General features: G+C 30.6%; 1 protein-coding gene across 2 annotated transcripts in view; it reads left to right on the top strand.

Moving 5' to 3' along the window:
- The window catches only part of LOC122400008 (cysteine-rich motor neuron 1 protein), a 653,650-nt gene that overhangs the window by 98,817 nt on the left and 537,851 nt on the right, over window positions 1-16,982 (top strand). For both annotated transcript variants that reach the window (XM_043401167.1, XM_043401166.1), the window contains exon 4: window positions 4,622-4,846. In XM_043401167.1, coding sequence (XP_043257102.1) covers window positions 4,622-4,846 — 225 coding nt within the window. The remainder of the gene's footprint in view (window positions 1-4,621; window positions 4,847-16,982) is intronic.

Below are 16,982 nucleotides of genomic sequence, written 5' to 3'. Positions count from 1 at the left end.
TTTCCATATTTGGGGGATGAAATGAGGGGATGAACATTCTAGAATAGAATATAAATGGTATGAATAGAACCTACAAATATACTGACTATACTACACTTCTTAATCAGTTTCAAAAATAGTTTCTATTTCTCATTCCACCCCCTAAATATGAAAACAAATCAAAATCAAAAATCACACCTATATTTGTTTTTTTTTTTTTTTAGAACATTCTAATATACCTAGAAATATAATGAGACATCATTCGTCTCCTATCGAAGTCGAGGGAGATTTCGGTTCGAAGGGGTCGTTTCGATTCGTCTTGCTCCTCCTCCCCGTAGGCCACGCTATAATCTTTCGTAAACGCAACCACGCAGCGAAATCGTACGATTCCGCAGATTTGTGGTAATTTCGGTTGGTTTCCGTGTTTGAGCAAGTTCGCGTAGGATTTGGTATTTTCTTGATCGAAAGCCGGGCTCGGCCGAGAGCGTTTCGCTCCCTTGGTGTGTACCCGGCGAACCGCGGCCAATTAGCCGGAAGCGCATTCAGACCATTAACTCGAAATGAATTCGCGTTTAGGGTTTGCTTCAGCGCGGAGGGTCGATCGGCAAACCGATTGGCAAATTCGATTTCTGGGGCGCTCGACCGTGGATTATTAAACTTATCGATCTAGCGGCCGACGCTGCCACGGGACGGGACGGGACGTTACGCTGTTCCTCGACCGGAAGTTGGTCGCAACGAACTTACGGATCCGCCTCTGTAACGAATAAACTCTGCCCTTGTTTCTTTACTTCCACTCTACCGGAAACAGGAACACGGTTTATACACGACAGGTCCGCCATTTTGGACGATTTGATTCTTAAATTTCTCCCAAAATGGCGGATTTAGATTTATTTTGTTGTCTCGATCCTTAAATATAATAATTCGTATTGTATTTTGACTATTCAAGTATTCTGATGTTACTTGAAGATTTTAATTTCTCATAAATGCATAAATAATTTTTGTTTATTATTTACTATAATTATACCTAATGCAACGATTTTTATAAATCGAATCCGCCTCTGCAACGAATAAACTCTGCCTTTCCATTCTACAGAAACAGAAACACGATTTATACAGGTTTGGTCCGCCATTTTGGACGATTCGATTCCTTAAATTCCTTCCAAAATGGCGGATTCAGACTTATTTTGTTGACTCGACCCTTAAATATAATAATTCGTATTTTATTTTGCCTATTTATTCAAGTATTCTGAAGGTTTTTGGGAATTTAAATTTCTCATAAATGCATAAGTATCCCCTGTTTACTAATTAATATAATTATACCTAATGCAACGATTTTTATAAATCGAATCCGCCTCTGTAACAAATAAACTCTGCCTTTCCACTCTGTGGAAACTGGAACACGGTTTATACAAGTTTGGTCCGCCATTTTGAACGATTCGATTCCTTAAATTCCTTCCAAAATGGCGGATTTAGACTTATTTTCTTGTCTCGACTCTCAAATATAATAAATCGTATTTTATTTTGACTATTCAAGTACATATTCTGAAGTTTCTTGAAAATTTAAATTTCTCATAAATGCATAAATATTTTTTGTTTACTAATTAATATAATTACACCCAATGCAACGGTTTTTATAAATCTGTAACGTGTTTAAGAGATTTCCAGTACGAGCTTTGCTGGTATATTGCGTAGAATTTCTATTTGCAGGATAAATAAAGTTTTGGATGGGTGAATAAATATTTATTCATTACTTAAAGTTGTTAGGCAGTGACTAATTATTTAATTTAATTAAGCCAATTATTGTACCTACTAAAATACCGATTTAATTTGTAAGAAGCCAATTAAGTTAATATATCCGCCACATGTAATATTACGTACAGTCTTTTACCCGCGAAAATTTGAATTGGCGATAGCAAAACGATATTATTACAGTTATGGATTCCGTCGAGGGGACAATCGATAACCGCCAGTAAAAAGCTACTCGTTCTCCGGTATCCCTTAATTGTTTTCCGCGTTTAGGGTCGACCCGGGACACCGTGTATGGTCGTGCAGAAAATAATGGAAGGTTCCGCGTAAACGATAAAGTCACAGTCACAATCACGGTGAATAATGAAAGCGTCGGACGAGTGGGAATCAACGGTGCGCATTTCCAGCCGCGCTCTCGATCTCGAATTCAATCGACGCGCTATTTGCAATTATTCATGGTCGGGCTAGTGCAAAAAGAAAACCGAATAAATAGAGAAGAGGGGAAAAGAACGGGCGAAAACGCGTCGACGAGACACGCGGACGACTCGCGGCAATATTTCCGCCGCGTTCGACGACGATTCTTATCAATTTTCCAGAATTATTTGTTAAAAAGAATGGTTACTACATTATTATTCTATTTCAGAGTCACATTTGTGTTTCTTCATTATTTTTGCGTATGAAAACCTGATGACTGAAATTGAGGTTAGTTTACTGTTTTCTTTGGTTATTTTTTGGTACGTAATTGAGGTTATGATGCGAGACAGCCTCAACGAGACACGCAGACGACTCGTGGCGATTTTTCTACCGCGTTCGATGACGATTCTTATCAATTTTCCAGAATTATTTGTTAAAAAGAATCGTTACTATATTATTATAGTATTTTTACAATTAAATTTGTATCCACGAACGACTACAATAGTGTTTCATCAGTATTTCTGTACATGAAAACCCGATTACTGAAATTGAGGTTAGTTTGATGTGTTCTTTGAGTATTTTTTGGTAAATAATTGAGGTTATGTCTTCAGATAATTTAGTGAACTTTTTGTGGGAGGAATTTGGTAGTCAAATTAAATGAGCCTCTTTCTGTTTAACAAATTAACGTATATATTTTTCACAATGTTCTCTCCACGAGTGCATCACACTCTCTCTATACATGGGACTTCCGCGCGTTCCACTCTCGCGCCCCAGGGTTGCCAACATCCACACTCATTCATTCCCCACTCACTCGTCAGGCATACCACACAATAAAAATAACCCCACACTTTTATCTCCTGAATTATTTAGGGCATGAATACTTTAATACTTGTGAATATTAAAAAGCTGCATTGAATGGTGCAATCCAAGTTATAGAGTTTTACTTTAAATAATAGATACAGTTTTTTAAAAAGAAATAAAATTGTATTTAACCTGTGCATTTAGTTTTGGCTCACAAGATTTTTTATTAACGTTGTTTCAAATGAAATTTGATTGCTCTGACTCTCAATATTTCCCAATATTTTTAGAAATTAGTAAAATTGTTCTCAACTTATGCACATAAATCTTCTTCATAAGTTTTTATTAGTGTTGATTTAAATGAAATTTCACTGCTCTGACTCTTAATATTTGACAATGGTTTTAGAAATGAATAAAATTGTGCTCAGCTTGTGCATTTAACTTTTCCTCATTAAATTTTTTATTAGCATTTGTTCAAATGAAATTTCATTGTACCGACTCTCAACATTTTCCAACGTTTTTAGAAATAAATTAAATTGTACTCAGCTTGTGCATTTAATTTTTCCTCATAAGGATTTTTATTAGCATTCAAATGTCACTACTTCCAATATTTTCTGAAAAATTCTTTATGTGTTTCTAAAGCTTTTTGTGATTCTATTAAGAATTCTTAGAAAGTATTAGTTTAGAACCATATTTGCAAGTCCTAAAAGTTGAAATTAGTGTAATCAAAATTATATAGTTTCACTTTAAAAGAAGAATACAATTTTTAAAAATAAATAATATTGTATTCAGCTCCTGCATTTAACTTTTTCTTATAAGATTTTCTATTAGTGTTAGTTCAGGTCAATTATCACTATTTTGACTTCTCAATATATTCTGAACCAATTCTTTATGTGTTTCTGTAGGTTTTTGTGATTCTATTAACACTTTACCGACCGGTAGCGGTTGATTAATCGGCTATCGGTCGGTAAGCGTTGGTCGGTAAAAAAGTTTATTAATACGCTATCGGTCGGTAAGTGTTGGCCGGTAAAAAAGTCGATTAATAGGCTATCGGTCGGTAATGTGTTAAGAATTCTTTGAAACTATTAATTTAAGGTCACATTTGCAAGTCCTAAAACTTGAAATTAGTGTTATCAAAATTATATAGTTTCACTTTAAAAGAAGAATGCAATTTTTAGAAATGAATAAAATTATATACAGTTTATGCCTTTAACTTTTCCTCATTGCAATGTTTTATTAGTATCAAATCAAGTGAATTGTCACTACTTTGACCTCACAATATTATTCCCAGAACCAATTTTTGATCTGTTCCCAAACTTATTAATTTAGAACCATATTTGCAAACCCTGATACTTGAAATTAGTGCAATCAATATTACAAAATTTCACTTTAATTAATTTTATTCATTTTTAAAAATTGTATGTGCATTTAACTTTACTTGATACAATGTTTTATTGGTATCAAATCAAGTGAATTGTCACTACTTTGACCTACCAAAATATTATTCCCAGAAACAATTTTTGATGTGTTCCCAAACCTATTAATTCAGGACCACGTATGCAAGTCCTGAAACACAAAGTCAATAAAAAATCGTGAAAAAAGATTACAACGTTTGATAGTGTAAATAGAAATCCTTTTAACGACTTTGGACGCCATTTCTCATATCCGCGTGCAATTTTTGCAGAGATTCCGGGCAGATCGAGGAGGCATTGTCCGCGCGGGCCGATAATGTCGGAACCGGGATGCAACTTGGTTTCTGAAGCAATCACCGGAGAGAACGGAAATACTTTGTCGACCGGAAAATGCGTTTGCGGACCGTCGGTGCCTTGGTGTCCGGACGAGCCACGGCCTTACGTTTACGCGACGCGACACGAGTGCAAGCTCAATTTGGCCGCCAAAACCGGTTACGGTAAGTTCCCCGTCATTTTTCACACACCGTTTATTCCACGCTTTCGATCGACTGCGAATCGAAAAAAACACCAGACGAAATAGGAAATTACTTTTCGCGATATTATCGTTGCTTTTCCGATTCCCACGTATTTGTTCGATACCGTGTTCATATTAAACCCAGAATTTCTCCACAATTTTTAGGTTAGAAAATTTACGAAAACGCGATACAAAATTTTTTAGGTTAGAAAGTTCACAGAAACACGATTCATGTGTCGTTTTTCATTGTTTTAAAATATTTGAATATTCTTTGGAGAGATTATTGTTAATTTTATCAATAATATAATTTAGTTCGTAATATAATAGGTTACTAATGCTAAATTCTCGAAGATTAGTTCAAAATATAGTGATTTCGACGATTCCTACGTTCGATTCCGTGTTCATATTAAACCCAGAGTTTCTCCACATTTTTTAGGTTAGAAAATTTACGAAAACGCGATATCAAATTTTTTAGGTTAGAAAGTTCACAGAAACACGATTCATGTGTCGTTTTTCGTTGTTTTAGAATATTTGAATATTCTTTGGAGGGATTATTGTTAATTTTATCAATAATATAATTTAGTTTGTAATAAAATAGATTACCAACGCTAGATTCTCGAAGGTTAGTTCAAAATATAATGTAATAAATAGTAAATATTCGATTATACAATGTTGTAACAATTTATTTATTATCCTATTCTCAATGACAGTATTTATAATTTTACTTAAAAAATGCTCGTTTATGAATTTTGATTTATGTATATTTTGTTAATAAATTTTATTTGTGTAACAATTTATTTATTATTGTATTCTCAATGACAGTATTTATAATTTTACTTAAAAAAAGGTAATGTATGAATTTTGATTTGTGTACATTTTTTTCAAATAAATCCGAAATTTTTACTCGTGTAACAATTTATTTTTATTATTACATTCATAATGACAGTATTTATAATTTTACTTAGAAAATGTTCGTTTATGAATTTTGATTTATGTATATTTTGTTAATAAATTTTATTTGTGTATCAATTTATTTATTATTGTATTCTCAATGACAGTATTTATAATTTTACTTAAAAAAAGGTAATGTATGAATTTTGATTTGTGTACATTTTTTCTAATAAATCCGAAATTTTTATTCGTGTAACAATTTATTTATTATTACATTCATAATGACAGTATTTATAATTTTATTTAGAAAATGCTCGTTTATGAATTCTGATTTATTTTTCTCCGAATGAGTTTGAAATTTTTATTCGTCAATCTCGAATAATGTTGGCCAGCCCTGTGGCTGATGCTGAGGTTGGCAGGACTGCTGATCAGCAATTCCGTGATTCGTGGTTTCGAATCCCCCGTACCTCTCTTTTTCCACGATTCCTACATATATGAATTCATATATAATCATATATGCATGAGGTGACGTATACGGTTAGATATTATCTTATAGAATCGTGGGCGATAATACAAGTTCATGTACGATATTGTCGCACGCGTATGGTCAGTCGTGGTCATTGCGTGTATGACATCAGATATGGCACCTTATGACTCATATAATGCGAACCAGATTAGTATCTATTCGAATATGATCGCACACGTTTCGTGTCTATTCGTTTATAATCCTTTTCTCAGGAATTTCTTTCTAAACTTGGTCGACTAATATTTTGTAAATTTTGAAATATTGTTAATTATTTCAAATTTGAGGTTATGGTCCAACTAAAAATAAATAAAATCTTGTCCTTTCTCTCTTCAGATTTCTTCCTAAAATTGGTCGACTAATATTTTGTAAATTTTGAAAAATTGTTACTTATTTCAAATTTGAGGTTATGGTCCAACTAAAAATAAATAAAATATTTTCCTTTCCCTCCTTATATTTCTTTATAAAATTGGTCGACTCGTATGTCTATAAATTTTTGAAAATTGTTAATTATTTCAAATTTGAGGTTATGGTTCAACTAAAAATAAATAAAATATTTTCCTTTCCCTCGTCAGATTTCTTCCTAAAATTGGTCAATTAATATTTTGTAAATTTTGAAATATTGTTAATTATTTCAAATTTGAGGTTAAATATATTATATTTAATTTTTATATTATTAAAATTGTAACTTGACAAATAGAAGTATTCTTAATGTCACTACTAGTATTATCAAATAATTTACAAGTATTAGAATTCATTTTTGCAAGAGTTTTAAATACATTCATAATTTTAATGGCGCGAAATTTAAAAAACAAAATAAAGAAAACGAGAAAAATTGCATTGCTAACAAACATATTACAAATATTAGAAATCTAAAAATTACAATACACTAAAATTCGCACTTTATATTTTAGAGATATATTTTATTAACATAAAATTTTTGTTGATGAATATTGCAAATAAATCTGAAACACTGAATAATTTTTTAAAATTGTAATTTGACAAATAGAAGTGTTCCTAGTGACACTATTATCATTATCAAATGATTTCCAAGTATTAAAATTCATTTATTGTAAGAGTTTTAAATACATTCATAATTTTAATGGCGCGAAATTTGAAAACCAAAATAAAGAATACGAGAAGAATTGCATTGCTACAAATATTAGAAATCTAAAAAATACAATACACTAAAATTCTCATTTTATATTTTAAAGAATTATTTTATTAACATAAAATTTTTGTTGATGAATATTGCAAATAAATTTGAGAGACTGATAATTTTTTAAAGTTCTAACTTGACAAATAGCAGTGTTCCCAAAGTCACTATTATCATTATCAAAAAATTTCCAACTATCAAAACTCATTTATTGCCAACCATTTAAACACATTCATAATTTTAATGGCGCGAAATTTGAAAACCAAAATAAAGAATACGAGAAAAATTGCATTGCTAACAAACATGATACAAATATTAGAATTCTAGAAAATACAATATACTACAATTCTCGTTTTATGTTTTAAAAAATGATTTTATTAACATAAAATTTTTGTCGATGAATATTGCAAATAAGTCTGAAATACTGAATAATTTTTTAAAAATGTAATTTGACAAATAGAAGTGTTCCTAATGTCACTGTTATCAGTATCAAAAAATTTCCAACTATCAAATCTCATTTATTGCCAACCTTCTAAACACACTCGTAATTTAAATGGCGCCAAAATTCAAAACCAAATAAAGAAAACAAGAAAAATGTCACTACAAACATAACACAAACATCGAAGCTTTAAAAACTATTACATTCTCGTTTACAATTTGGAAAAAAAAATATCATCAACATAAAATTTATATCAATATTTATTGCAAATAAATTGACAATAGAAACGGTACGAAAATAATGGTCCTCTTTCCGAAATTGTGCCCAGCGAACAATTCAATGCAGTCCAAAAAAAAAAAAAAGAAAAAATTGCCTCCCCCTTTGGGGTGGGAGTAGATCGATATTTCGTGATAGAAAAAAAAAAGAATTTTGAATATCCGACTGAAACGTAATCTCGCGTATGGCCAGGCCGCTGTTCCGCGCGGCGATGTTTGCATTACACGCGGATATCGGAGAGAATAAACAGGGATTGTCGAACAAATCCACTGCATTTGTACCCGGTTTTCCATTCCTTTTTAATAACGGCCGTGCGCCATTACAAATTGGCAATCCTGGATTTTCGTCGACGGTTTCGAATCGTTGTTTCCCCCGTCGTCGTCCACGGTGATTGAAATATCGCGCGACTGTTTAATTATTTAATTGTCTCGCGTCCATTCTCGCGTGAACATCGGCGTGTCGGCGACAAAGGAGCGCGAAAAGGGGCGCAGAAGGCTGAAATAACGAAAACTGTCCCGCGGTCGGCCCGTTAATGAAAAGAAAACATAAATAGTAGCGAAAGGAGGGAACAATGGTGACTAAGAAAAAACGAAAGGTCGTGAAGGGTTGGACGGCCGGGCGTTAATGAGAAAAAGACACAACTGCGGGGGCGACGTCTCTCCGCGATTCTTTGTTTCTGATTAAAGCCGCCAAAAATAACTGCGACGGGAAAAGGGTGATACAGACACGTTTTAAGCGAGAAATCCAACTGTGTCGAAGGAAAATGTAATTGGGGAAATCCGAAGAATATTGGAATTAATTTGTAATAATAAATCATTTAAAATTAGTAAATGTATGTATAATGAATTTTTAATAGTAAATATAACTTTAATGAATGTTTAATGTAGTTATTTTTGAAACCTTCTGGACTTTGGACATATTTTTAACATCTTTTCCTGTAAATATAGTATTTTAAAACATATTTTTCAAATAATATTTGCTTCCACAGTCTTATTTCAATCTAATAAATCACGAGTCGAGCCATTTACGCGATACAAGTTGTCAGCCATCTTGGAATCTTTCTAGTATCTTAAAACTAACGTTTAGTGAGTTTCAGAGCATTTAATTCAAGATCTTTCTATTATTTTAGATTTGTTCCTATAAATATAGTAATTTCCATCATAATTTTCGAATCATACTTGCCCCTATAGCCATATTTTAATATAATAAATCACGAGTCGAGCCATTTACGTCGTATGAGTTGTCAGCCATCTTGGAATCTTTCTAGTTCCTTAAAACTATTCTTTCGTCAGTTTCAGAGCATTAATATAAATATGAGTTGTCGAAGGAAAAAGTAATTGGGGAAATTCGAAGAATATTGGAATTAATTTGCAATAATAAATCATTTAAAATTAGTAAAAGTAGGTATAATGAATTTTTAATAGTAAATGTAACTTTAATGAATTTTTATTGTAGTTATTTTATCGACATTTTCTGGACTTTGGAAATATTTTTAATGATTTTGGTTTAAAGAATGTACACTTTTTTTATTGAGGTCTTCATCTTCCATATTAGATTCATAGTGATCGTAATATGGAGTACTATATTTATATGTATTTATATATTAATGTAAATATGAGTTGTCAGCTTTCAAAAGTCATCCAAATTTATATTATATGTTGACATGAATATGAGTTCTCGCGATATGAGTTGTCAGCCATCTTGGAATCTTCCTAGTTTCTTCAAACTAACGTTTAGTCAGTTACACAGCATTTAATTCGGGATCTTTTTATTATTTTACATTTATTCCTATAAATATAGTAATTTCCAACATAATTTTCAAATAATACTTGCTCCTATAGCCTTATTTTAATATAATAAATCACGAGTCGAGCCATTTACGCGATACAAGTTGTCAGCCATCTTGGAATTTTTCTAATCCCTTAAAACTAACGTTTAGTGAGATTCAGAGCCTTTAATTTAAGATATTTCTATTATTGTAGATTTGCTCCTATAAATATAGTAATTTGCAACATAATTTTCGAATCATACTTGCCTCTATAGCTTTATTTTAATATAATAAATCACGAGTCGAGCCATTTACGTCGTATGAGTTGTCAGCCATCTTGGAATCTTTCTAGTTCCTTAAAACTATTCTTTCGTCAGTTTCAGAGCATTAATATAAATATGAGTTGTCGAAGGAAAAAGTAATTGGGGAAATTCGAAGAATATTGGAATTAATTTGCAATAATAAATCATTTAAAATTAGTAAAAGTAGGTATAATGAATTTTTAATAGTAAATGTAACTTTAATGAATTTTTATTGTAGTTATTTTATCGACATTTTCTGGACTTTGGAAATATTTTTAATGATTTTGGTTTAAAGAATGTACACTTTTTTTATTGAGGTCTTCATCTTCCATATTAGATTCATAGTGATCGTAATATGGAGTACTATATTTATATGTATTTATATATTAATGTAAATATGAGTTGTCAGCTTTCAAAAGTCATCCAAATTTATATTATATGTTGACATGAATATGAGTTCTCGCGATATGAGTTGTCAGCCATCTTGGAATCTTCCTAGTTTCTTCAAACTAACGTTTAGTCAGTTACACAGCATTTAATTCGGGATCTTTTTATTATTTTACATTTATTCCTATAAATATAGTAATTTCCAACATAATTTTCAAATAATACTTGCTCCTATAGCCTTATTTTAATATAATAAATCACGAGTCGAGCCATTTACGCGATACAAGTTGTCAGCCATCTTGGAATTTTTCTAATCCCTTAAAACTAACGTTTAGTGAGATTCAGAGCCTTTAATTTAAGATATTTCTATTATTGTAGATTTGCTCCTATAAATATAGTAATTTGCAACATAATTTTCGAATCATACTTGCCTCTATAGCTTTATTTTAATATAATAAATCACGAGTCGAGCCATTTACGTCGTATGAGTTGTCAGCCATCTTGGAATCTTTCTAGTTCCTTAAAACTATTCTTTCGTCAGTTTCAGAGCATTAATATAAATATGAGTTGTCGAAGGAAAAAGTAATTGGGGAAATTCGAAGAATATTGGAATTAATTTGCAATAATAAATCATTTAAAATTGGTAAATATAAGTTTAATGAATTTTTAATAGTAAATATAAATTTAATGAATTTTTAATGTGGTTATTTTTGAAACCTTCTGGACTTTGGAAATATTTTTAACAATTTTTAACGTCTTGTAATGGCTTATATGTGTTCCACTTGCTTTTAGAATTTTGATGACAACTTAAATATTACGAATTTATAGGAAATTTTGTGTTGGTTTGATAGGTAACAGGCAAATTTAAAATATAATAATGGTTTAGAGAATGTTCACTTTTTTTTTACTGAGATCATTATTTTTCATATTAGACTCATAGTGATCGTAATATGGAGTACTATATTTATATGTATTTATATGTTAATGTAAAAATGAGTTTTTAGGCATCGAAAGCCATCTAAATTTATGTTATATGTTAATATGAATATGAGTTCTTGCGATATGAGCTGTCAGCCATCTTGGAATCTTCCTAGTTTCTTCAAACTAACGTTTAGTGGGTTTCAGAGCATTTAATTCAAGATCTCTCTATTACTTTACATTTGTTCCTATAAATACAGTAGTTTTGAACATAATTTTCGAGTAATACTTGCCCCTATAGGCTTATTTCACTATTATAAATCTCGAGTCGAGCCATTTACGTCATATGAGTTGTCAGCCATCTTGGAATCTTTTTAGTTCCTTAAAACTATTCTTTCATCAGTTTCAGAGCATTAATATAAAATTAATGACCATCAAAAGCCAACAGAATTTGTATTATAAATTAATATAAATATGAGTTTTTGAAGGAAAAAGTAATTGGGAAAATCCAAAGAATATTAGAATTAATTTATAAGAATAAATTATTTGAAATTACTAAATATAATTTTAATAAATTTTTAATGCAATTATTCTTGAAACTTTTTGGACTTTGGAAATATTTTTAACAATTTTTAACGCCTTGCAATGGCTTGGAATTTTTTTATTGATAGAAGGTTATTTAATAATGTTAAATTTTTAGGTAAATAGAAACAAATATTTGTGGTTGTTTACTGGAAAAATACTATTTCGATTGTATAGTAAACTTGTCTATCTATTGCTTACTGTTTCTACTTCTGTTTGAGTTTGCAACTGCTGACGATGGTGCATCATCTGTTTTACCCAGTTCGATATAGTTTGAAGGCATTAATATCGATGGAAATCGCTACGTGATAGGTACAATCGAACGTTTATTCAATTCACGTTTAAACAAATATGTTTACAAATGGCAAAATTTGAACTATATAATAAAATTATAATTTTCAATTTGAAACAAATATAAAAGTATTAGAATATTTATTAGGTTTTGTGTACTATAGTTTGTGGTCCATTTCGAAAATATATTTATGCAAAATTATTTTATGTAAGGTTTTCATAACATGAATTTCGTTCCTTGGTTAACACGTCTGACCATAACTCGTTATTTCTACTTGTTTTAAAACGTTGACATAAAAATTAGACGCTTAAAATAAATAACAAAATTAGAATTTTGAACTCCATGCATATATAAAAATTTAAAAATATTTATTGGGTTTGTATACTATAGTTTATAGTCCCTTTTGAAACTATTTTTATGTAAAATTATTTTGTATTAGGTTTGGTTTTCATGAACAGAAATTAGACGTTTAAAATAAATAACAAAATTAGAATTTTTAATTCCATGTATAAATAAAAATTCAAAAATATTTATTGGGATTGTGTACTATAGTTTATAGTCCCTTTTGAAACTATTTTTATGTAAAATTATTTTGTATTAGGTTTGGTTTTCATGAACAGAAATTAGACGTTTAAAATAAATAACAAAATTAGAATTTTTAATTCCATGTATAAATAAAAATTCAAAAATATTTATTGGGTTTGTATACTATAGTTTATAGTCCCTTTTGGATCTATTTTTATGTAAAATTGTTTTGTATTAGGTTTAGTTTTCATGAACATCAATTCCTTGCTTAACACGTCTGACCATACCTGATTATTTCTACTTGTTCTTAAACAAATATGTTTACATATGCACCAATTTTGAACTAAATAATAAAATTAGAGTTTTTAATTCGATACAGATTTAAAACTGTTAAAATATTTACTGGGTTTTGTGTACATCAATTTCTGGGCCAATATGTCTGACCACATCTCATTATTTCTACTTGCTCTGGCACGTATAAACATTGACAACGATGCGTTGTTATTAATTATACGTCAATATTGCTACCATGTAACGAATAAGAAATAATTTAAATAAATAACATTATTGTATCCTAGTATCAATGTTTAAAAACGTAAAAGCAAGTAGAAATATCGAATAATAGTCAGACACTTGAGAAAAATAATCGTAGCTCATTAATTTTAACGATTTATTTATCCGAAACTAGGCTTCCTGTATACAAATAGACGTAATCCGTATCGAAATAAAAATGTGAAACGACGAATAAAATATAAACAATGTCTGATCCATTACTCGTTAAACAGGAATTAAAATTTCAATTATGGAATATTTCACAACAAACGAATAAATATTTAACTGTTTGACCGAACGAACGTCACGAATGAATTATTGTATAATTCGATTATTTATCATTGATAAAATTTAATTTTGCACAATATTTGATCTCAGTAACAGGAGTTTCCCTATATTTTCACATTGTATTTCATTTGATTTCGCATAAATGAAATTTACTGAAGAAAATCCAGAAGGAAACACACGAGACTACAAAAGTACGTATTATTATTATTATTTTATTTTTATTTTTATTTTATTGTTTAGTGCAAAACTAGTTTGTTTAGTGCAAAAATTAATTTTTATTTTATTTTATTTTTATTTTATTTTTATTTTATTTTTATTTTATTTTTATTTTATTTTTATTCTATTTTTATTCTATTTTTATTTTATTTTTATTTTTATTTTATTTTTATTTTATTTTTATTTTATTTTTATTTTATTTTTATTTTATTGTTTAGTGCAAAATTTACAAAGCACTGCAAGGATAATTTTACACTTTCTAATTATTCTTCAATTATATCAATTTTTTAATTCTATTTATATAATTTTGAGATCCAAAAATTATACGATGCCTTTCAAAATGAAATAGAAGGTGATTTCTTAATATTCTGATGGTACATACAAATTATCAATTTAATCAAATATTATTAAAAAAAAAAATTTTAATTAATTTTTTATTTTTATATATATTTTTAATTTTTTTTATTTCCATATGAGAAACTGATTTCTCTCGTGTAATTTAAAATGCACATACAAATTATTAATTTAATCACAATTTATTTCTCCAAGGAAAAGAAAAAAATAATTTTTTGTATTTTTTATCTCGCGTAATTAAAACTGCACAAATTAAACAAATTATTTTCCACAAGAGCCGCGATACAGAGGAACACTTTGTTACCGCGAAACTTCCATAATCGCGTATAATACGAACGCAGTCTCTACGATCTACCAAGAATATCGTTTCCTTATTATGTTAATGAATTCCAGCAACGAAGAAGCGTGTTCCCCGCGTAATTACACTTTTGTTCTTTCTTGGTGTATTGGTTATCAAATAAATTTGACGATAATGACGCTCCCGAGGGGACCATCTCCCCTCTGCGGTTGTATAGAATCAATAGTTAACTCGTCTTTTCATTCAGCAAAACTTCGTCCGGGTCTGTCCTGGACGCGCTTCTCCGTCGAGTCTGTAACGAAGTTGTTAGCGAGCGAGTAACAAAAGTAGTTACCACCGCCGGTGAGGAAAGTTAAATTCGATTCGTCGGGGAAAAGTTTAATCGTGTACGTGGTTTAAAGGTGGAAGCCAGGACGGATTGTTCTTTCTGCGGAGTTAAGTGCACGACGAAAATTTTCGAGTCCATTCTGGAGGGGGGTGAAAAAACAAAAGAAAATCTTCTATTATTTTCTATTACTTTGCATTTGTTCCTATAAATACAGTAGTTTTGAACATAGTTTTCAAGTTACACTTGCTCCTATAGGCTTATTTTAATATTATAAATCACGAGTCGAGCCACTTACGCCATATGAGTTGTCAGCCATCTTGGAATCTTTCTAGTTTCGTAAAACTAACGTTTAGTCAGTTTCGGAGCATTTAATTCGGGATCTTTCTATTATTTTACATTTGTTCCTATAAATATAGTATTTTAAAACATATTTTTCGAATAATACTTGCTCCTATAGGCTTATTTCAATGTAATAAATCGCGAGTCGAGCCATTTACACGATACAAGTTGTCAGCCATCTTGGAATCTTTCTAAGTCCTTCAAACTAACATTTAATCAATTTCAGAGCATTTAATTCAAGATCTTTCTATTATTATACCTTTGTTCCAATAAATATTGTAGTTTTGAACACAATTTTCGTAAATTACTTGCTCCTGTAGGCTTATTTTAATATTATAAATCACGAGTCGAGCCACTTACACGATATGAGTTGTCAGCCATATTGGAATCTTTCTAGTCCCTTAAAACTAACGTTTAGTCAGTTTCAGAGCATTTAAATCAAGATCTTTTTATTACTATACCTTTGTTCCTATAAATACAGTAGTTTTGAACATAATTTTCGATTAATACTTGCTCCTATAGGCTTATTTTAATATAATAAATCACGAGTCGAGCCATTAACGTGACACACGTTGTCAGCCATCTTGGAATCTCTCCAATAATTTTCCTTCTATTATTTTCTTCACAAACAAAATGATTTGTTTCTTTTTTCGAAGAATCGTACCTTGAACTATCAACTAATGATGTAGCAACTCGTATAAACAATATTCGTTACTTCGAAAAATGCAATTTTGCTTAATTTCCTCCGCGTTTCTTTCTTCTTCGCGGTAATTTTAAGGTACAGAATCCGTCCAACCTTTTATTTTCTGAGCGTTCTCCGTATACCACTCGGGGACAGACCACTCCACGTGTCGTGCAACGGTATTTATAAATTCCCGCGCGCACAAACGCGCCGCTGTTGACCGTTTTCCATAGAATTTCCCTTTATTAACCCCCACCGGCCAGCAGGCCGATGCATTTTTATTCCACGCATATTTCTTGGAGGGGACGAGTTATTGCGCCTTCCACCGTCAGGCTGGAAAATTTAAATAGTAATACGTTCCCCGGGTCGCACAATAACGAGCTACACTCGTCGCGAAGTCTAATATTTGCGCGGGTCGAGTAATTGCTGGGGTTAGGGCGGCGGATCGCGAAGTTTTTTGGGGTATTTCGTACGCAGTTCTTTCGTTTAACCCCACAGATAACCTGAAGTCGTTGCGTTTATTGGGATCATTTCGTTGGAAAAGGAAGAGACAATTACTAGAAGTGTTTCAGGATACCAAGCCTTTCAGATTGCAGTAGGGGATATTAGGAAATGAGAAATCTTTTTCATTTGTGAAGAAAATTCTCATCATGAAATTATATTTTTTTCAGTTTTTTTTGTAAAGACTTCAGTAGGAATTTATTCCATCAGAATTTGAAGATATTTCCAGTTCATTCTTAGATATACAACACCAAAAACGAAAAAAATTAACTATAGTGCCTATTTGAGATACTAAAACCCCCAAGTTGCAGCACAAGTCATTGAAAGGAAGAATTTTTTCATTTTTGAAAGAAATTTACATTGTGAACTGAAAAAATATTCAGTTTTCCTCTAAAGACACCATCCAGAATTTATTTCATCATAATTTGAATACACTTTCATTTTATTCTTCGATTTGCAACACCAAAATAGAAAAAATTAATGACTAAAGTATAGTTTTAAT

This window comes from Colletes gigas, unplaced genomic scaffold (assembly GCF_013123115.1).
Source record: "Colletes gigas isolate AHSC1104 unplaced genomic scaffold, ASM1312311v1 Colletes_gigas_Sc00015, whole genome shotgun sequence".
NCBI lineage: Eukaryota > Metazoa > Arthropoda > Insecta > Hymenoptera > Colletidae > Colletes > Colletes gigas.
The sequence above is the reverse complement of the archived record's forward strand: the minus strand, read 5'-3'. Positions and strand labels throughout refer to the sequence as shown.